Below are 22,025 nucleotides of genomic sequence, written 5' to 3'. Positions count from 1 at the left end.
ATTCTCTTTTCTTTGTCTCTTCTGCAGTGTTGACAGTACCTTACTGTAAAATTTGGATTAAGTATTTGGTTATATACTGAGTCTGCTGGATTTCACATGTCGTTTGCAGCTTCCACAAAAGTCCCCCCAAAATTCTATTTAACTTTTTATGTTGACCTGTGATATCAAAACCACAATTGGGAAAGTTGTAGTGTGGAAGGGATAACTATATAAACCCTGGCCCAAATACTGATTTTGACTTCTTTCAAGAAGGTAAAGAAAAGAAATGCTATAAGATAGAGACGAAGGAGGATAGAAAGTTTTAAGGGAGACCAAATGACTCCAGACATACTTAAAATTTAATAGGAAGAACACTACAGTATAACAAAAAAGGAAGTTCACATTATGGTAGAATCAGTTACAAATGGAACTGGGTGGGCCATGGTAGCCAAAGAAAGAGAAAGACCTGCATTCTGTTTTAGCAGGAGGGGAATCGACGCTGATCCAGGTTTGGGGTAGACTTTTGCCATTTTGTATTCCTGAGCAAGATCCCAGGGTGGCATGGTCATTCAGGTCCTGTGGGCCCTGGTTTGGTATGGTCATAAAAACAAATTACCAGCCCTACTCATCAGTTAGATTCCAGGAGAAAGTTGTCATTGCAATACTGATTTTTCAGAACATGTGCTATCATCATAGAGTTCCATGGGGTCAAAAGTGAAGTATCAACACAGTTATTAGAGCCAAGCGGAAAAACAAATTCCATTTGTAGACAAAGAACTTTTCAAGAAAAACAATAGTGCTCTGAAGCTCAAACCTCTGAACAAAACTCAACTTGTGGTCTACAGTCTGACCTAGCTGGATGGCCAATTCTTCATTTATGTAGGATAGCGTCAACCAGAGTAGATGCAAAATTAAGTTTTTGGTCTTTTACTACTGGGATTAGTCATAAACCAATGAGTCATGGCAATATATTTCATAAGATATTTCTTCTGGAGTCAGACAAAAACTTGAAAGAAATAAGGATCAGATTAAAGTGGAACTGTGATTCAGTTTTGATAAGGGAAGCTTGAGGCATCAGAATCATGGCACAGAATTTAGGACGTCATTACATAACTGACTTGAGCTAAGCACTAAGTGGTACCATAGTTGCTGTTAATCTTCAAGCAAGAGAGGGAAGGAAATGATTTTGGAAAAAAAAAAAAAGCAAACGATTTCCAGTTAGAAAACAGAGAATGAAGCAATGTTGCAGAATTGGTGGAGAGCAGACCTCAGAGCTAAGAAGACTGGGTTCAGATTTTACCTCTGACACAAGTAATCATGGGATCCTTGGCAAGTCATTTAACCTGTTAGTGCCCTGTGAAATTCTCTAAGACAGAGAGTCATGGACACCTTTGGCAGTCAGAGAAAGTCTATGAATCTCCTCTCCCACCCCACCCGACCTTAGATAATGTTTTTTTTTTAAATTTTACTTAAAATAAATTAAATTTTATTTAAATTTTGAAATCTTATTAAATTTTAAATAATTTAAAATTTGTTTTAAATTTAAATAAAATTTAAATGTTATTTTTAAACTTAAGAAAAAATTTTGAAATTTCCCTAACATAGTAGAATAGAAAAAAGATGCTTGAGCATGAAACTACAAATTTACTATGTACAACTTGCTATGCCTTTTAAATATGTAATAAATTCATCATGTAACTTTTTCTCTTCCCTCCACGATGTTTTTAAATGCACAAAATAAAATACTTGATATTGCAGAAACCAATTATACTGAAATAGTTATCAAAATACATGCTTTTTGAAAATTCACAAACCCGAGATGAAGAACCCCTGGTCTATGACTATACATTACAGAGAAGCTGCTGACCTGTATTGGTAGATGGAGTTTCCTCACTCAGGACTTCTCTAATCAAATGAAATAACAGTTCCAGTCCCTATTCCTTATTTATAGACTACAACAAAGCTACCTCACAGATGCTAGCTATTTACCTCTTGAAGAAACAGTTCCATATAATTTAGCAATTTAATTGTTTTTTGTTTTTTTTTTTTTCTGCTAGGAGGGAAATTCCTCAGGCCTACTGTGTATGCAGGCACTGGGCCACTCGAATATACAGCATTTAACACTCCATTAACACTAAGTGCCGATGTATTAATAGATGTAACTGTAACATGCAATTCAACTATTCCATCCCAACTTCACAGGGAAAATTGAGTTGTGTTCTGTCATGGCTCAGCTAAAGTTCCACTTCCTACATGAGGCCTTGGCTGATTCTGCCCTCTGTTATTTCTTTCCCTGCCCTAATTCCTTTGTATTTTTTTGTATTTATATTTTTTCACTTAATCACCTATGTAAATACTGTTAGCTTGCTCTTTTTTTCACTCTTCCAGCCTCCCTACCTATGAATGCTTCTTGAGGGCAAGGACTCATGTATCTCCAGGGCCTGGCACATCGTGGGCACCTGATAAATGCTTGGTGAATCAAATGTTGTCTAATTTTCCTAACATGTTGATTCTCAATGAGTGGTTTTCAAACCTCTTTGGGGGGTTCCTATTAATGGTCCAAGGGATTGTTGTTTTATTTTTTTTTTGCCTTTCTTTGTGTCCCCTAGCACGTAGCACAGCGCCTGGAATGTAGCAGGCACTTAATGAACATTTATTCACTGACTGCTATAAGTTCTTTAATGATGCCTTCAACATATAAGAATATATATAATACTATATAATATATTTCATATATAATATACCAATACCAATAACTGCACATGTAAGAAATATACAAGAATAAACATATAAGAATGTAATAAGTACTAATTACCCTGGGGATTCAAAACACATTTTATTGCTGTTGTTAAACCATAAAATCTTGGTAACCACCACTGCAGGACATTTTTCCCCAACCACACCATCACCCTTTCCTGAGAAATAATGATGGGCAGGCACATTGTCAGCAGAAATCACAAATTTATTAATTCTTAAATATATCAATCAGTCATTTACCATTATGGCAAGAAATATATACAGTGTCCCATGGTAAACTGCAGTGTTTCCAAATAACAGGAGATACGTATATAATTCGATTGTGGTGGAGGGAACGAATCACGGTTTCTTCACATCTTGGTGTGGAAGATAGACTTGAGCTACAGTAACATTTCAACACCACATGCTATGTTAAAGTGTTAAAAAAAAACCCAAAACAAATAAACCCACCACTCTACACATGTTTAAAAATACACTGATGCTACTTACAGTCGTTTCACAAAAAAAGTGATAGAAATTTAAAAGGGATGAAAAAAAGAGGCCGTTACTTTTTTTTTTTCACAGATCTCATTGGCAGATTAACATGGCTCAATACATGTACTGTATATGTGTATTTTAAATATGTATTATTTTAAGTTATGTAATAATGATCAGAAAAGCTTCAATCCATCTACCACACATCCACTAGTAACAACATCTAAGCGCACAAAGGATTGCTTGGATTCGTAACCGACACAGAAAAGGTTAATGATACAAATCAGGAAATTTTCTTTTTCGGTTTGAAAAACAGGTTGCAGTTGGTTGTGAGCTGCTAAAAAACAAATGACAATGCAGATAGCATGCACTATATAGCATCACAGGAAAGGGGGGAAAGCTCTGCAGGAGGGGACCAAAGAAGAAATCACAAGGAGTGATATTCTACACCCTCCTCAGTCCACCCTTGAGCTTGCCTGCCAATCACATCTCTCTCCCCTCCCCCCCACCCCTGTTCTTTTTATTTTTTGTTTTAGGCTGAAAAACTAACTACTTTTAGAAACTATAATGAAGGAGGGAAGATGGAGGGGGTCAAATTTCAAAGGATGGGCTGTAAGATGTGTATCAACACAAAAAACATTTCCCTGCTTATTTTCTAGAGCTCGGTAAGTCATAGAAAAATCACTAGTGATGCTAGAGCAGTCCCCACCATTCATGCCCATGGGGGTACAAAGGGAGCCCCGTGTTCACACAGTGCTTGTGCTAAACTCTTAGAGGTCCTGGTAAGATCGCAATGGTTATCCAGTTGAGTAAGAAATTGATTGATTCAAACAGGAGCTTATATCTTTTTCATCTTCAGCTTTTTAAAAGTCTCTCTATATATTTATATATAATTTTTTCTAAAAGATTTAGAATACCTAAGCCCAATCTAGAATATAACCAATGTTAAAAAAAAAAATCTAGGATTCTCTAATAAAATTCTGTACACCCTGAAAGTGCTCAAAAGCTTTTTGCTTAACCTCTTTCCCTAAAGTCCCTATTTTTTCCTTCACTTCAAGTTGACTTTAGACTTTTTCTCACTAACTGCAAATTCTCACCCTGAAGGAAAAGAGATTGTAGGGTACAGACTTGAGGAAGAAGGAACAGACACAACTGATTAAGCAGAAGAGGGGAAACGTAACCTAGGGAGATCAAGCCAGTAAGTGATGTGCGTTTTTCCAGTTTACGCAGCTTGATCAAGAACTAAGATGGTTTGGGCTGATACTCAGCCAGCACATTTTTGTTTCCACATTCATCGCTGATTTTGTCCACATAGTTGTCACAATCCAGAGCCACCGACAAAAATATCATTCATCTCAACTATGACCACAACAGAAATCCGAAGAGATTTTTTTGCCTTTGATTTTTTTAAACAAACTGAAACAGATAGATATGGCATAGACTTTTTTTATGAATATGTCTTTTACAAACTATCATTTAGAGAATGATAGTTCTGAAGGCTGTTAAAACTTGGCATAAACAGAAAAAAGATGCTTGTACTATGCTTGAAACATGTGGCTGTGGTGTTTTCTCTCTCTCCCCCCACCCTCCCTCCCCTTGTTTGCTGACATTGTTTTTAATTTGCACGAAACATCCCCTTCGATAGAGTGCAAACAAAACGTTGAGATGGAATATTATGACAAAGTGATGCATCACAAATGCATTGTTACAGGTAGGACCATCACAGCTTCATGCATTTGGAAACATGCATGAAGAGGAGGCAGGCCCGCCCGGGTGGTTACCATCCAGGTGCCTTGAAAACAGAGAATGCAGAAGTGGCACTGTTGATTTTTAGCTGAAAGGAGAAAGGGGGGAAAAACAAATTATATTGTTGTTTATCCAAATGCTGTCACTTACTGGGCCACAGAGAAGACTGAGGCATTTTAACTTTTACTATAAGAGATAATAGATTGGAAGTATAGTTGGGGGGATCTTGAAGGCACAAAAGAAAATTGATCATGTTGAACTAAGAGGATATTAAATGAGAAATCAGGTGGGATAATCCATCAGTCCACTCAAAATGACAAAAGTTACAGAGCAGACAAAAACTTATCATGGGACACCAGGAAAAGATTTTTCTTTCTTTTTTTAAAAGAAGGAAGACATTCCCTTGGTAAAATAAATGAATATTGTAAAGGGACATTTCACATATGTGTAAGTAATGCATCCTGATAACCAACGTCTACCTGTAAGTTCCTCCAGGAAAGTCTTGGGTAAATACCTTTCTCTGATAACTGAGGAAATAATTTGACATGAAATATCAAAGTCATGTTCTCAATAGTGGGGAAAACAAAGAATTTTTAAAAATTTCATGAGGGGTTCCTTCTGAACCAGAACCAGGGCTATGCCTCCTTACAAAAGTCATTTCACCTAGTGGGGCACACATTAGACAATCATCTACCTATCAATGTGTGTTTGTCCTTCATTTACAAAGAGGACCATGATATCAGGTGACATCCCCCCTGTGAAACTATGACCCATTCACATTTCAAAAGCAAATCAGTCTAATAAAGTCACAGCATCAGTAAGAATTCCATTCTAGTCAACCCTCAATCATCCTGCTGATTATCCTCTCTACAGATATCCACAAAATGTTTTTAATTCCAATCTGATTTATGCCTAGCTTCACTGGACCTCTCCTTTAAAGTACAGACTTGGGTAAAGAAGACATTTTGAAATATTAATCTAAGCATTGCATGAGGAAGTGAGGCCTGTAAACAAGAATATAGAAGGTTAGAGGTCCCTGAGGTCAGAGACTATTTTAATTTTTTTTTTTTTTTGTCTTTGTAATTTTTGGTGCTTAGCACAGTCCATGGCACAACAGGCCACTGAATATATCCTTATTAGGTTGATTTGGAGAACATTCAGAAATTAAATGCATTCTGAAGCTTAATCTAAATATTTGGATGGTCTTTTACTCTCCCTTAGTCTCACCACCATGTACAGATAATTGAGAATGATCTAATTATGACCCAGAACATGTAATCTAAAGTCCTGTTCTGGGTCATAATTAGACAATTACACCATTTTAGGGAGCTCTAAAATGGCTGTGACCATAGGTTACATTGAAGAAGGTTCCTTCTTAGTGTCCCATTCCCATTAAAGCACATTTCACTACAAAGAGAGCTAGACAGCTCCTTTAAGAACTCAGGGAGATTTGCCATGGGTTGCGGTATTTTTGAAAGACCCTCTATGTCCTTCACTGGAAATAATTCAGGACAAAATATCCTCACAGGAGAACAAGGTTTAGAACTATAAGGGATATTAGAAATCATCTGGTCCAATACCATTTTATGAATCAGGAAACAGATTGAGAAAGATGAAGCGATTTACCCAAGGTCATGTCACACAGGGCTGATTCAAACCTGGATCTCCTGACTTCAAGTCCAGTCAACTTTGCATGACAACACATTAATCATAGTGTAGCTGGCAGTCATCAGCTCTGATCATACCATATCAGAAGAAAATAAGTCACAAGATCCATAGGAATCACAGGTACAACTTCCAGGCCTCAGCAGTTCTGACCAAAGAGGTGCTTCCTGAAACATTCTCTTTCCCATCTTAAATACAGGATCACCTATTTAAGAGGCCTACTGTCGTAAGCCACATGGCATTAAATGAAATCTTGTAAATATAAATTCTTTCAAATAAATTTTACTTTCACCTTTTGGAGAATATTGTATCTCTTTAAGTTTGTAAGCCCTGTATGAGATCACAAACTCTTTGATGACTGGAATCTCTCACGATTTGGTTGTGAGTCATACTGAGATATGCTATCAAGGATTCTCCATGGGATAATTAGGTAGACAATAGAATGAGCTACTTGCCACATTCTGTCTGTCACTTCCTCTCTACTTAAATGCTAATATATAGTGGATACAGCCTGACCTTGGGGGCCATCTTTTGTCCCACTGTCCTGAATGACAAGTCTAAACATTTTTACCTGCTTTATCTGCCTTCCATGATGTCCTGCAATGAGTATTTCATTTTAATCATCATCCTTAATCCTTTAATAATCATTTTTATTTCTACCTCTGCTCTCAGTGTACTGGGCCAGGTTTTTGACAATTCGTCATGACATTATGTCCATTTATGCCTTGGGATCATTGTGTCCCTTCTCAAGACCAAAATGCTTCACTTATCCATTGCCCACATACTCTTTTCTGATTATAGCATCCTTCAAAGTCCAGCTCAAGACCCAGGAAACCTTCTCTGAAGTCTCTTCCTTCTTTGGAAGTTTCCTATCTCACCTCACTTAGTATTTTTTTTTTTTAATGTGTGCCAAACTCCTGAGAGCAGGAATCTTTGCCTCCATGCCTCCCAAATATTCATAGCATATATTATAGGACTTGATACATCTATAGGTTAATATACTTTAGAAACATTCTGGTACAAACAGATAAGGAAAAAAGGGCCCAAGGAGGGTAAGCGACATGACCAGAATCATGCAGGTACTAACTCAGAGTCCAGATTTGAACCTCAGTTCCTTGGTTCCAAATCTAGCACTCTTTCTTTTCTTTCTTTTTTGTCCTTCCTTCTTTTCTTTCTTCCATTCTTCTTTCTTTTTTATCTTTCCTTCCTTCCTTCTTTCCTTCCTTCCTTCCTTCCTTCCTTCCTTCCTTCCTTCCTTCCTTCCTTCCTTCCTTCCTTCCTTCCTTCTTTCCTTCCTTCCTTCTTTCCTTCCTCCCACAGATATTTATTAGTTCATCAATCAAATTTGGGATTTAGAGCAGAAGTGTGTATGGAGCTGAACATGAGAAAATCTCTATTTATTTTCTACAATTGATCACATTAATGTTGATTTCTAAGACTTCCAATTTTAATTAGCTAGCAGTAACTCAATCTCCTGCTTCCACCTTGCTACTACTGTTCCTTTTCTTTTTACTAGGCTACAAACTGATCTCCTGGTTAAAGAGATTCCTCCCCGTTCCTTCCTTCCACACCCAGTCTTTCTATGCCAACTATGACAACAGAGCATTGAATAACTTGGCTAATGATATTGTGCCTCCTGTTTGCTGGAGCAGCCTCAAGGTCCTGTCCTGTCCTACTATTCAGTGTTGTACCAAATTTCAGTTCAGAAATAAACTGAGTTAGTTTTGCAGCAAGTTGCGAGATCCTTGATATTTCCAGGCATTCAATATATATGTGTGTATACACACACACACACACACACACACACACACACACATACACACATACATATATATAAACCAAAAAAAAAAAATGCCACCATGTATATAATACATGCTATAAACAATGGAAGATTATAGAGAGCTGACCATGGGCATATTATCAAAGAAGTTGACGGCTGGGAAATATTTACTTGATGGGTACTGTTGGTGAACCCGAGCGGTGAAAATGAACATTTTGCCACTTTCCATCACGGCGGTGCCAGACTCGGGTCTCTTCTGACTGCATAGTCTTTGGCATTCCACTGCCATCCATATACTGCGTGAGCCTGATGTATGCTATGCAGGCAGCATCATCGCCTACCAGATGGACGTGAGGGTTCAGGATAATGGTGTGGATTGGCTTATTGCTTTTGGACAAAGCTGTGAGGGAACATAAGGAAAAGACCAGAACAAAGATCAATAGTATGAAAGGTAGTCATCACAGCTGTGATCAATATATGGCATTAATCCACATTACAACCATTAGGAGTCCTTTCTGGAATTTTATAAGTTACCTCCTGAATTTGTAAACTCAGTCGTTGAGTCCCTCTTGGAGGGATCACTTTTATAAAGTTCTGTTTAAACGTGTGCCTTTGAATTTTTCCTACATTGTGAAATTCCAGGAAGAAAAAATAAATTCATCTTTTTGTCCTCACACAAGAAAGATGAAAGATAGATGTTTTTAGCTACATTTTTTTCTTTCTGCAATAGAGAAAAAGGAAGTGTTAAAACACATTGTAGAAAGCCAAGTGGCTGCTTAGTGCAGGTGTACAGTGATTGTCACCAGCCCATGTTGTCAATGCAGAACATGTTGGAGCAGATGGCAGGATATCCTGTGGTCTCCCAGAAAGCTATCTTTCTTCTTTATTTATTAGTAAAGTAGATCTAGAGAATGAGGCAAGTACATTATGTAGCTCTAAGGTCCTATAGTGCTTTGCTGAAAACCAAGAGCTCTTTAAAGCAAGTAGTTTATTTTGATGGCTGTTAATTGACTTAAGGACCCATGATATACTCAGTATGCTGGCTGCCATCTTTTGGACACACTCCATTGCCAATGTGTTTACTAAAATGTACCATCCAGATATGTGCAAAAGACTGAAAGTGGGGTCTGATCAGAGCAGAGTCTAGTTAGATAATAATAATTTTCCTTCTAGATAACAAACTTCCATTAACATGGCCTGAGATTGTATCATTTTTTTCTGGCTGCCAGGTCATACCACTGGATTTGCAGCCTACTAAAATGCCTAGGCCCTTTTCACATCAATTTTCATCAAACTACATCTCCCTTTCTTTACTGTGCTTATTTTTTCCCTTAAACTCAAGTGTATAGCACTCTGTTAAATTTCATCTTATGAAATTCATCCCACTATTTCAACCTATCAAAATCTTTCTTGGAGGTAGGTTCTTTCATTTAATGTATTAGTTACCTCCATTGGGATGACTGCCCTTCCCCCCACACCAATGGTTTTCCTCTGAGATTCCTTCCCATTTACACTGCATATAGAGCTGCTGTTCTGTCCATAGTGGTTTGCAATGTATCTCTATGACAATGGAAGCTCCTTGAGGGCAGGGGCTGTACTTCTGCTTTTTCTCATATCCACAGCCCTTAGCACAGTTCCGAGTATATAATAAATACTTAATAAATTTGTTGCTGATGGCAAAATGCTGTGAGAAAGTTTGAGGAAACACAGAGCCAAAGAAGAAAAGAAAATATTTACTTTAGCTCTGATGAAAGCATGGTACCAATTACTGAACTGCCCAGATTTTACATACACAGACAGACACAAAGAATTTAGATCTCTATAAAATTCTTAAAAATTATGCCAATCTAGTAGCTTTGTTCAGAAATCAATGTATTTTTTAAAAAACTGGTAACAACTTTGTATTTTACATCACCAAAATGTCATTGTCAAAAGACTTGATTTCCTATATAAGACATGCTTAGCATCAATGAGACATATGGAAACAAAAGAATCACAGGACCATGGATTTAGTGCTAAAAGGTATTGTTTTTTTAATGTGACCTCCAGAGGTTGGGAGATAGGGATGAACAGAATGAATTTCTAGAATCTATGGCAGGACTTCTTAACTTAAGGTCCATAGACTTCCAAGTGCATAGATTTCACGTGTTTGTGTATGTGAGTGTTTATGTGTGGGTGGGGGGTGGTGGTCCTTGAACTTGCATGGGAAAAAAATGCATCTTTTTTCCCCCCATCTAACTGAAATTTAGCTTTTTAAAAAAATTATTAAAAAAACATTCTTCTGAGAAGGGGTCCATAGGCTTTACCAGACTGCAAAATGGAGCATAGTGCACACAAAAAATAAATCAATTGATCTATCGATCAACATTTATTAATCTTTCACTATATGGCAGGCACTGTGCTAAGTGCTAGGATGTAAAAAGAGGCAAAAGATAATAATCCCTTCCCTCAAGGAGCTTACATTCTAATGGAGAAGAACTTCTGATCTAAGGGAACTTTTCTAGAACACATAAGATTCTAGCAATAGTGAATTCTGTGATCCTACTCTTAGAATGAACTCTTTTGTCCTTCAATAATTTTTCTTTGATCAAGAGAAAAATAGCCCTCGTTGTTAGAATTTATTATTTGCAATGCTTTTGGATTTGGATTATTAGTAAATCATCTCCAGCTGTATTTCCTTTGTGCAATTCTTTCAAAATGATGCAAATACTTGCAAATTTTGCATGTTAGCAGTCATTTCCATCTATCCTGTATTGAGAACATAAGCACTTCACATACTTTCAAAGATTTCTTCCCTACTTCAAAGATTATGAGAAAATATACTCATTTCTTATAGCAACAAACAGTAGACTGCTCACAGAGAACTGGAAAAAAAATCCACATACATTTATGTGTGAAACATTAGGTTTCATATAATGGAAGAATGTTGGTAATTTCTGTGCTAACTGTATGGCTAGATTTGATAATGTTGCATTTATCATAAAAGTGTAGGTATTCTATAGTAAGTGAGAATTTGTGTAACTATCCTCCATTTTCTATTTCAATAAAAACACATTCCTATAATGCATAAAGCTATCCTAGAGGAAAAACCTCCTACGTCAGCTATAACCAGCAGAAAGATTCCATTTGGGAAGAAGTCAACAAGAATCTGGGGAAAAAAAAAAACAATTTTTTTTAAAGGAAGAAATATACCATTTTCAAAGTAGAATCGATGGAAATCCATTCCTTCCACTAAGTTACCCAAAGCTTCAGGTTCAAAAGCAGTGAGACCTGGGTCACATATTTTTCTGTAGGAAGAAAATAAAGATAGCCTCAAAGAACTTAGTATTAGTCTAGTTGTCTTACATATATTCATTCTGATTCCTCATCCATCCAATTCTTCAAAGTTTCCATAATACCCACTAAAGACATCCTGTGTGAATCAGTTTAGTATACCCCCAGCCCCACCCCCAAATACTTCAGGGAATAAGCACCTTCTTTATTAGAAGCAGCTCCTTCAAGAATGATAATATCTGTGGAATTATTGTTATGAACTCATAAGTATTTCTAAGGAGAGTTTCAAATGTACCCATTTAATTTTGATTAATCCAGGATTCATCATTATTAGTGACAGTTACAATGCAATGACCATCTGGAGAAAGTCTGTAGGGGTCACTGAGTGGAGAATGAGTTGAAGAAATTGAAGAGCATTCACTAATTTAATCAAGCGTGCTCTCTGCCAAACCTTTTTGTTCTTTCTCCTTTGGAGGGCAATATTTTATCAGCTGTTACACAAAATGTAATCCCCAAAGTGATCTATACAGAGCACCAATCGTAGCATGAGGGGTTGGCATTTGATTTTCATGGTTTTTTAATAGAGAACTGACAATGGTTATTCTGTGTATTTTCTCAGGCCTTATGGAGGTGTGCCTTATGCTTTCCCCTAGCCTACCTGGTGGGCAAGTATTTTTAAGTTCAAAGGCAAATATATAAAATGTCTATATGAGGAACAAAATGGTAAGAACTTGAAAGAACAGTGTTTCTATGGTAACAAGGGAATTTATATTGCTTGCAACTATTATTTCTCTTAGAAATAATAGCTTCTGGTTATCCCCATCAGTGAACTATTGAACACTTAATTTTATGCCATAGTAGGAAGTCATTCTTCTCAGAGCTGTGAAGTCTTAATGGATCTATCTTCACTACCATAAAAAAAAAAAATGTGTTTGAGAACTCACTGCTGCATACCTTATATATATCTGTGCATTTTAGAAAATAATTTTTAAAAGTCTATTATAAATCATTACTGACATATAATTATTATAGTACATTTATATACATATGTACTATACATACATATATACATATACCTACACATACATATATATGTATGTATATACATGTTATATATATATATACATATATATAAGATGTTTCATATACTTAAAATAACTTTGTTGGAATCCACTAAGCTATGGGTTTGTGACCATGTCATGAGAAATGTCCAGTGTACTTATGTAGAGAGCACATTTTAGAAGCACAAAGCTGCCAGAGATTTAAAAGATATACATACACATCACCATACACAGAGCTCTGGAATGAACAGTCCTTTTAAAAATCAGCTCTGAATTGAAAGCTCTAAATCACTCTAGGTTGCTGGTCTCCATGACCAGAGAAAACAGAGAAATGAGGAGAATTCAAAGGTAAGTTGAATGAATAATATATTTAAATATATGGATTGACTGACTTGATCACAGCGTTTTTTTTTTTTCAGATATAGAATCCATAACTGATTTTATTTGTTTTGAGAGGGGGGGTATGGCTTTGGATGCAAACATCTAGATAAAAAAGGTTTCATTTTTTTTCTAATTCAGAAGACATTTAAAGTGCAGAAATTTGTCTTAAAAACACACAAGTACAATTTAAAATAAAAAGGATAATAAAAAGTCTGGCACAGGCAATTTATCAGCCTGTCCCATTCTTCTAGTTTTAAAGAGTTGTCTGAGGTTAAAGAACTAACACAGTTCCCTTGGGATACTTGTCTTTAACTAATAAATGAAGTCAACTTTCCAAGATGAATTCAAATATTCCATATAAAAGTAAATTTATTTTTAAAGTACTTCAAAACATTCAAGATGCATCCATTAGGGTACATGCCAACCTTGTGGAGGTGCTTTATGAACAACACCAGTGACCTTGAATTATATTTATGAACTTTCACAGTTTGCTGACAGGCTAAGACAACTAAGGAAATACCTTTGACTGTATAAGTGACCCTATAGGAGTGTTTTTGGCTTATATTGTTTTTCAGTTGTTTCAGTATTATCTAGTCCTTCATGACCCTATTTGGGGTTTTCTTGGTGGAGATACTGGAGTGGTTTGTTACTTCCTTCTCTAACTCACTTTACGTATAAGCAAACTGAGACAAATAAGGTTAAGCAACTTGCCCAGGTTCACACAGCTAGTAAGTGTCTGAGGCTGTATTTGAACTCAGCTTTTCCTGATTTTAGGATTGGTGTTCTATCCACTGTACTATCTAGCTAGCTGCCCCTTTTCAGCTTATAACTCACATTTTTATTTACTTTTAGGAACTGAAGAACTGGAACAAGGTCAGTCTCTCTCTCTCTCTCTCTCTCTCTCTCTCTCTCTCTCTCTCTCTCTTTCTCTGTCTTTCTCTCTCAAGTTGTTATTTGAGTTCCACAGGGGATTACTATCACATAAATTAAAACTGTCCAACTCTTACTTTTTCTCAGGTCTTTTTACAGCCCTCTGGGTCTAACAAATGCTCTGCAAAGTGACAATACTATAGACATGGGAAGGCTGTGAGTTCTGGTTTTCATAGTAAATGTTTAAAGGATATCTCTAAGAATAGAGGGAGGATTCTTTCTTCTTCCCTGCTCTCTTCTCCTTCTGTCTTCCCTGTACTCCCCCCCCCATCCTCTCCTCTCCTGCCCTCTCTTCTCCTCCTATCTTATCCTGTCTTGTCCTCTCCTCTTGTCTCTCCTGTCCTTTCTTTCTTCTTCTGTCCTCTCTCCCTTTCCCATCTTCTCTCCTCTCCTCTCTTTTTCTTCACTCCTCTCTTTCCTGTCTCCTTCACTCTCCTATTTTTGTTGTTTGTTTACTATTTCTTCACTTTAAGGTCAAACTTCTAAATACTTGTTTCTAGGTTCCATTCCACCAGGCCCATTACATATGTGACATACTGAAGAATGATTGCTTTGGCATCCTAAAATCCCGGGTTTCAATCATACCTTTGGTTCATACCAGCTGCGGGAGGAAGTTATTTGACTTTCTATGTCCCAGCTTTCCAAGACTGTAAACTGCCAAACAGCCAAGCACTTGCACTGGTCTAGGGAGTTTACCCATTAAGAACTCCATACACTAATAGAATCCAGGGTCTCCTAAAAATGATTCCTTTCATTAAGAAAACTCAGCAGCAAAGCACTGGCCTTTGGATACTTTATGGTTGAGAAAAAAAAAATTCTACTTGTGCCATAAATGATGAGCATTAGAATAAAGACATTTCCCCTTGTTTTTTAGGGAAAGAAAAATGAGAACTTTATAGCCAAGATCTTGTGCTTAAATATTCACAATTAGGAATAGGACAAATGCTATGTATTCATGAAAGAAAAATACCATCAGTACTCACGTGTAAGCCTCAAAGTCCCCATTGTTGATGGCTTCAATAAGCTGCTCAGTAACTTTGATGATCTCTTGCTTACGAGCTAAAAGGAAAAGAACAGAGACAAGTGAGAAGACTACAGGCCACGTAAAACCTTGTAGCAAAACCACTGAAGGTCTCTGGGATCATGGCTGTCATCATTTAGGAACCCATTCCATGACCTTCAAGTTGGAACTGTGATATTCCTTTCCCTCCAGGAGAAAGGACTAGATAAATGTGTCTTTGAGGACAAAAACAGAGGACTTCAAAGTTCAAAAATGCATCTTATAACTTAGTTCTCTCTTTGAAAGGCTATGTAAGAAAAAAGTTTCTCAATCTTTAAAATTTTCTTTTTTGAAGAAAAAGAAAGAAAAAAAATAAAAATTGTGCTATTAAGTCATACATGTCTATGAACAATCCTGAGCTTAGTTATATGTGTGTTTGTGAGAGAGACAGATAGAAACAGAGATAGACACAGAGAGACACACAGAGACAGAGAGACAGACAGAAAGAGAGAGACAGAGAGAGAGAGACAAAGAGACAGAGAGAGAGAGAGAGAGCACCAATATTCTTCCAACTGTCTTTTATATTTACATATAGTTATCCCTTCCAGGTTAGGGGCACAGCACCCTTACAATCTGGCAAATCTGCTAAAAATTTTTGGCCCTCCCTTCATACCAGAGAAGAAGTGTGAATGTTTTTCTTTTTCCTTTATGGGGTGCTTACAGTGACCTTATGCATATAATATTCATAATTTTATGCATTTCTAAGTTTCTAAAATTTTTCTCTGTCCTCTACTGGCTTTTACATGTCATCTATGGCTTCTGTGTGACCCTGAACAAGTCACTTAACCCCAATTTCCTCCAAAAAAAAGCAAAAGAGGAAATCAAGGTAGACAGAGTGTAAATGCCTTGTTCAAGGTCACAGAACTAGTAAGTATTTGAGGCAAGATTTCAACTCAGGTCTCCCTGAGTTATCTGTTATCCAGCTACCAAGCTGTAATCTTATTGATTCCACTCCCCCCTATCATTGTCTTTTCTAGAATTTTCACAAAATCCAATCCTCTTTTGTAACAAAAATGTCCCAAGTGATCATTTGTGATCTCTCTTTATTCCACATCTGTAGCCAACCATTTCCATTCTGGAAAGACAGTTATAAGTCTACATTATTAATCTTCTGAAGTTAAAATTGGCCCAACTATCGTTCAGAGTTCACTGCTTTCTTCATCTCTTATATTAAACATGACGTGCTAATTGTCTTTTACATTTATTGAATTTCCGAGGTCTTTAAGTCTCACTTTGTCAAGTAGACTGAAAACTACTTGAAGGAAGTGACTGTGCCAAAGACCTTTTTTGTGGCTCTCACAGAGCCCAACACAGTTCTTAGACTCAGTAGGCACTCAATATATGTCACCTTAAGTCAATACACATTTATTAAGTATCTACTATGTGCAGGAGACTTTGCTAAGCGTTGGGGATACAAAGTAAAGCAAAAAACAGTCCCTGTTCTCAAGGAATCCACAGTCTAATGAAGGAGACAATGTGAAATCAAGCAGGAAAAACAACTTATATATAAGATATGTAAGTCAAGCAAACCCAGTCATTCCCATTTTCCTGACACTATTTAACCTTTTGTTTTACTTTACAATATTTCTTCCCTACTCCTAAAATGTCTATGTGCACATATCTTAAAATTAAAATGAATTTACTTGACTTCATGTGAGATACCTTGAAATGGGTATAAAATTAAGGTTGGGAAATACTAGACCATATGATGGATAGTAGATTACTTCTAATGCTATGTCTTAGTACTAAATGAAGAGGCAGCAGCGTTTAGTGGAGAGAGACTGAGAGGGGAATCAGAGAAACTTTGAATTCTATCTCTGTCCTGCAGTACTCATGTTACCTAGGGCAAGTAGTTTACCTTCTTATACCTCAGTTTCCTCATCTATAAAATAAAGAGACTGACTAGAAGACCTCTGTGGTCTTTTCCAGCTTTAGATTTGGGATATGATCAATTTGCCTTCATTATAGGAAAACTTTGGATTTTTTGGCCTTTATTGAGTAAAAACATCAATCAAAAAACTTAATATTCTTCCCCCAGCTGCAGTTCCTGTAGATGATAAATGCTCTGTCAACTCAATTTAATTTAACTGAGATCATTCAATCTTACAACACATCCTACTAATTGATGTTTGGATGATAATTAGCAAACAATGCAAGTGGCCATAAATTACTATCAATAATATCAAGGTCAAGAAGAACTATCTTGATTCTAGGAGAAAATCCTGACACATTAAAAAAATCTGGGCTTAGCTTGATAATAACTCTGTCCTATAATATATTTCATATCCTATAATATGTCCTACAGTATTCTCTAATAGTGTTTTTGTTAAATAGGTTAGGATTTCCTATCTTCACCCATTCATATTTCTTCCAGTTCAGTGGTGAATACCCAATACGTACTCAATATTAAAAAAAATACTGTCAAAAGTACCCAAGTGGCAGCAGGAAATGACTTGCCAATAGGGACGCTGCCAGTGGCATGTTGGCTAAGGCTTAGTTCCATTTGCCAACAAGTGATTCATCTGTCTGTGGATTCAGCAGCATAAACATTTGGTGAGAACCCAAGACAGATGACCTGACTCCAGAAGGAGACCAGTAAGGAAAATCTCTAAAAAGGAGAGTGAGGACATTGTTGACTAGGAGTCCTTCCCTATATCTCAGCAGTAAAGGTAGTTTACATTTACAAAGCATTTGAAGGCTTATATGGTGCTTTACATACATTATCTCAATTGGTCCTGGGAAGATAAAGCCCTGTGAGGTATTATAGATAGTGTCGATATTATTATGCCCATTTTACAGAAAAGGAACCAGAAAACTGAAGTGACATGACCAAGGTCATGACATGAAAAGTTAGAATTTGAACCCAGGACTTTTATATTCAAATTTCCAAACTTTTAAATCTCTTATTTACAGCAGAAGTTTTCCAGTGTACAATGGGATTGTCAAACACAATACAGTATTTTAAGTAAGAGGTTGTCAAAGTCTTTTTCTTTTTTTTAAAAATGGAGAGATAGAGTATATTCACAGTAAGGGCTTAGATTTGTGAAAAGTCCAGCATCCCCTTCTTAACAGAATTTTTGAAAGTTTTGCATTCAATAAAATGTACCAAAGTGTAATAATTCGGGATTCTTAGTGACTTCTCTTTTAGGTGATGAAAGATTTCTACATTTAAACCTCAGTATTGTGTACAACTAAATGAGTAGGTCCCCTTGAGTCTTCCTCTCAGTCTTCTTGGCTTGGGGGAAAGGACAATGGCTTAGTTACCTAATACTCAAAGAGTACATGGGAGTAGAGACTTGAGCTCAACTAGCCAAGGGTGGTGACTCATGGCTGTCTGGGACTTAGGAGGGTTCCTAAAAAAAAAACTGTGAGTTCAGCTCAGGATACCAGAAAGAGAAGAAGAGAACCCCCAGGGGGCAACGTGGGGCATTCACAGACCAAGCCATTCTGGGTCCAGACCAGGAAGAAAGCAGGAGACCTAAGAGCTAGCTCTGTATTCTTGGGCAAGATGTTTCCCTAGAAGCCAATGTGCACCTTAGTGAGAAAATCAGGAGGTAGTTTGCTAGCAGGTTCAGTAAACCTGGAGAATCCTTCTGGGTAGGATCCTTACTTGAAACTTTGTATGTTAGGTCTGAATATATGCTTTTCTATTATAAATAAACCTCTTAAGAGGTTAAATGACTTGCCCAGGGTCACATCTTAGGTCTTCCTGACTCCAACTTCAGCTCTTTATTCACTGTACCATCTGTAATGATCAAAATGTGGCACCGCATGGAACCTTTACTTAGTTCTGATTTTTGATGCACGGATTTTGATATATATTTGCTGTTGTTATTGTTTGTTCTTTGTCCTCAAAGAGGACCAAGACATTATAGAGGTGATGCCATCACATGTGAGTGAATTGGATTTAAGTGGAGGTCTGTGTAAAGTCCCCAACTTCACTTTCTCCTCTGGAACCATTTGAGTCCAGTGGCCAGATACACATCAGGACAATCAGAGGTGGCCCCAGATGCAGTGGAAGACCTTGGCTTTTTAAAATTAAGATCTTTAGCAGGTCTCAGTTGGACTGAGGCAATGCTCATTCAGTGATTAAGGTTTTAGATATTTAGAGAACAGCGAAGGTGAAAGCAAAGCTCTCAGATGGTTTCGTTTGGCCTAGATCTAGTCAATGATTTTTAGTGCCTCTAGAAAAGCTGAGGTTTTAGGGCAGAGTTCAGAAGCATTTTTCGTCACTAGCTGAGTAACCTTGGTCTCTTTGCTTTAATCTCTCAGCCTTACCATACTCATTATTATATCCAAGAGGAGGAAACTGAGACTGAGAGGTTAAGTAAATTGTCCAAAATTGCACAGCTAGCAATGCAGGGCTTCTTACTTCAGATCCATCCTTCTGTGAATGACAAGGGACAACCTTTCAAGAGAACTATCAGATTATATGTGGATCTTTTAAACAATTTCCCTTAGGTAATACCAGTATAGAAATATACACTGACTGCCATATTCTTAAAGATTAGTTGGCTACAACTGGTCCATTTCTTGACATGCATTATCAGCTCATTGAAAATTGTCTCTCTACTCCCTTTCCCTTTCTCATTCTCATTTGTAATGTCCCTTTAATTGATAGAAAAAAACAAATGTGAATTAGCTAGAATATTTGGGTGTGAAATAACACATCAATCCTGGCATACAAGGTGCCAAGAACTGTGGTTTCCTCCGAAGGCTCATTTCCCTAAGGCTAGGGCAAGTCAATCATAGAAATCCATATTGAAGTGACTCAAAGAAGTAAAGCAGGATGTTGGAAGCAAATCACTCATGGCTATGACATTCTGTTCATCTAAACAGAGGAATGGTTGCTGAAGTTCCAACACCTGATTCAGGGAGGGGGCTTTGCTCTCTGTCACATCAACTATGTTAGAAGAGATGAAGGTAGTGGAGAGTCCATGGGCAGGGAAGTCGAATTTCTCTATACTCTTAGCCTTTAAATCCAAAAGAGAAGTGGGCATATCTGGGTGGATTTCCTTCAATCATGCAAATTTGCTGGGAATGAACTCATAAATGGAGTCAGGGTGGAGACTATTCATTGACCTAAGTATGACTAGGGAAGCATTAAACCAGAAATGATTCCCTAGATACCACCAAAAATATAAGCTCTTCTCCTTTCCTTTTCAGTACCCATAACTCCCATAACTTTATGTAACTGCAATTTGATGTTCTAGTAGTCACAGAAAAGACTGCTGGATTTTTCCACAGAGCAATTCTGGAAAGTTTAGGAACTCAAGCTAATTTCTTGTGTAAGGGGACAAGAGGCACCAGATAGGTGGGCAGGATTATGCTTCAGAAGGGTTCAGTTTATTTTCCAAGGAAAGCAAGGAATTATGCTAAGAACTAAAGAATACTTTTATAAGCAAGTGGAAAATTCATACTTTTCTGTTTTATTATTCTGGGGGGTCTGTGGAAGACTAATGTGAATGCACCCCCTTGTGCCCTTGTGTGGCCACTTGATGGAATTGAAGAGCCAATAGATGGTTAGCTAAGGTTAACACAACTTCTCATTCTCATTGCACTCATTGGTATATTTCAGATGAGGAAAATGAGGATGTCAGAAGTGAAGTAAAATACTCAGGGCTACATAGCTTAGTACAGTTCCTGGTACAGAGTAACAAATACGCTTAATTAAATGCTTGATAAATGCTTGTTAGCTGATTGACAATTAGTCACACATGGAAAGAAAAAAATGAAAGCAATAATAGTGATGTTTTGCATTTAAATATAATCTCTATTTTCAAAGTGATTTTGTACAGATAAGTTGATCTGATCCTGTGAGGAAGAACAGGGATTGTTATCCCTAGTATGCAAATAAGGAAACTGGAATTCAAAGACTTTAGCAGGATTCCCCCAGACTGCAGAGCTAGGAAGACACAGAGTCTGGACAAGATGTCTAATCTTTTCATTCCCAGTTCAGTGTTCTACCTTATGTGATGACGACCTTTGGGACAATACACTTGCTTAAAGAATACAGGTAATACACAAGGAAGTACTTCCTTATGGCGTGAGAGACAGTCAGTGCAAAGGAAGATTGAGTGTCATGTGTGAGAAACAGCAGATACATCTACATGACTGAAATACAGAATGTATAGAGGGACTAGATAAACTCTAAAGTTCTAAGGCTCCTTTCAGCTGTAGATCTCTAATTCCAAAACCCAGATGCAGCCTAGTTGGATCAATGAATAGAGCACTGGCTGATCTGAAGTCAGGAATACCTAATAATAGTTAGTGGTACCTATTTTTTTAAAGGTTACAATATTAATGTTGTCTCCATCTCTCAAAACATTCATCATCTAAATATTTCCCCCTTCCTTTGCACTATAAATCCCGTAGTATTGGATGACTATTATATGTAAAGCATTATGGAGTCAGAAGACATAAAGGATGCCTTATTGTCCAGAATGAAGTTGAGATACTAGCCCTAACTTCAAAAGGAGTTACTATTGGAATCTGGAGAAGCCCCTGGAGTTTATTTTGTAGATGAGTGACATAGCAAGCACTGCACTTGAGGTAAATCATTTTGGTGGCCATGTGGGGAATGGATTGAAGTGGAAGACACGTGAGAAACTGAAACCAAATATGATGCCATTGGAACAATTTGGGTGAGATGTAACAATGGTCCCGAACTAGGACAGCGGTTTTGTGAGTGGAGGAAAGAGAAAAGATTACACATACAGGAGGAGAGAAAGTAAAGAGTGATTCTTAGATTGTGGACTTGGGTAGCTGGAAGGATACTTTTGATAAAAATAGGGAAGTTCAGAAGTGGCATAGGTTTTGTTGGAAGAAATATAAGTTTTAACTTGGACATGTTGAATTTGAGATGCTTATGACATATCCAGTTTGTAACGTCAAATTGGCAATCTGTGATATGAGACTG

The 22,025-nt window shown here is 37.1% G+C and overlaps 1 protein-coding gene across 6 annotated transcripts in view; it reads right to left on the bottom strand.

Moving 5' to 3' along the window:
* Positions 1-2,920: 2,920 nt before the first annotated feature.
* Positions 2,921-22,025, bottom strand: part of CAMK2D (calcium/calmodulin dependent protein kinase II delta) — a 334,877-nt gene continuing 315,772 nt past the window's right edge. For all 6 annotated transcript variants that reach the window (XM_072624938.1, XM_072624941.1, XM_072624939.1 and 3 more), the window contains 4 exons: positions 15,030-15,105; positions 11,594-11,688; positions 8,573-8,801; positions 2,921-5,044 (listed from right to left, as the gene is read on the bottom strand). In XM_072624938.1, coding sequence (XP_072481039.1) covers positions 5,041-5,044; positions 8,573-8,801; positions 11,594-11,688; positions 15,030-15,105 — 404 coding nt within the window. In that variant the 3' untranslated portion in view covers positions 2,921-5,040. The remainder of the gene's footprint in view (positions 5,045-8,572; positions 8,802-11,593; positions 11,689-15,029; positions 15,106-22,025) is intronic.

This window comes from Notamacropus eugenii, chromosome 7 (genome assembly GCF_028372415.1).
Source record: "Notamacropus eugenii isolate mMacEug1 chromosome 7, mMacEug1.pri_v2, whole genome shotgun sequence".
Lineage (NCBI taxonomy): Eukaryota > Metazoa > Chordata > Mammalia > Diprotodontia > Macropodidae > Notamacropus > Notamacropus eugenii.
Note: the sequence above shows the minus strand (reverse complement) of the source record. Positions and strands in the feature narration are given on the sequence as shown.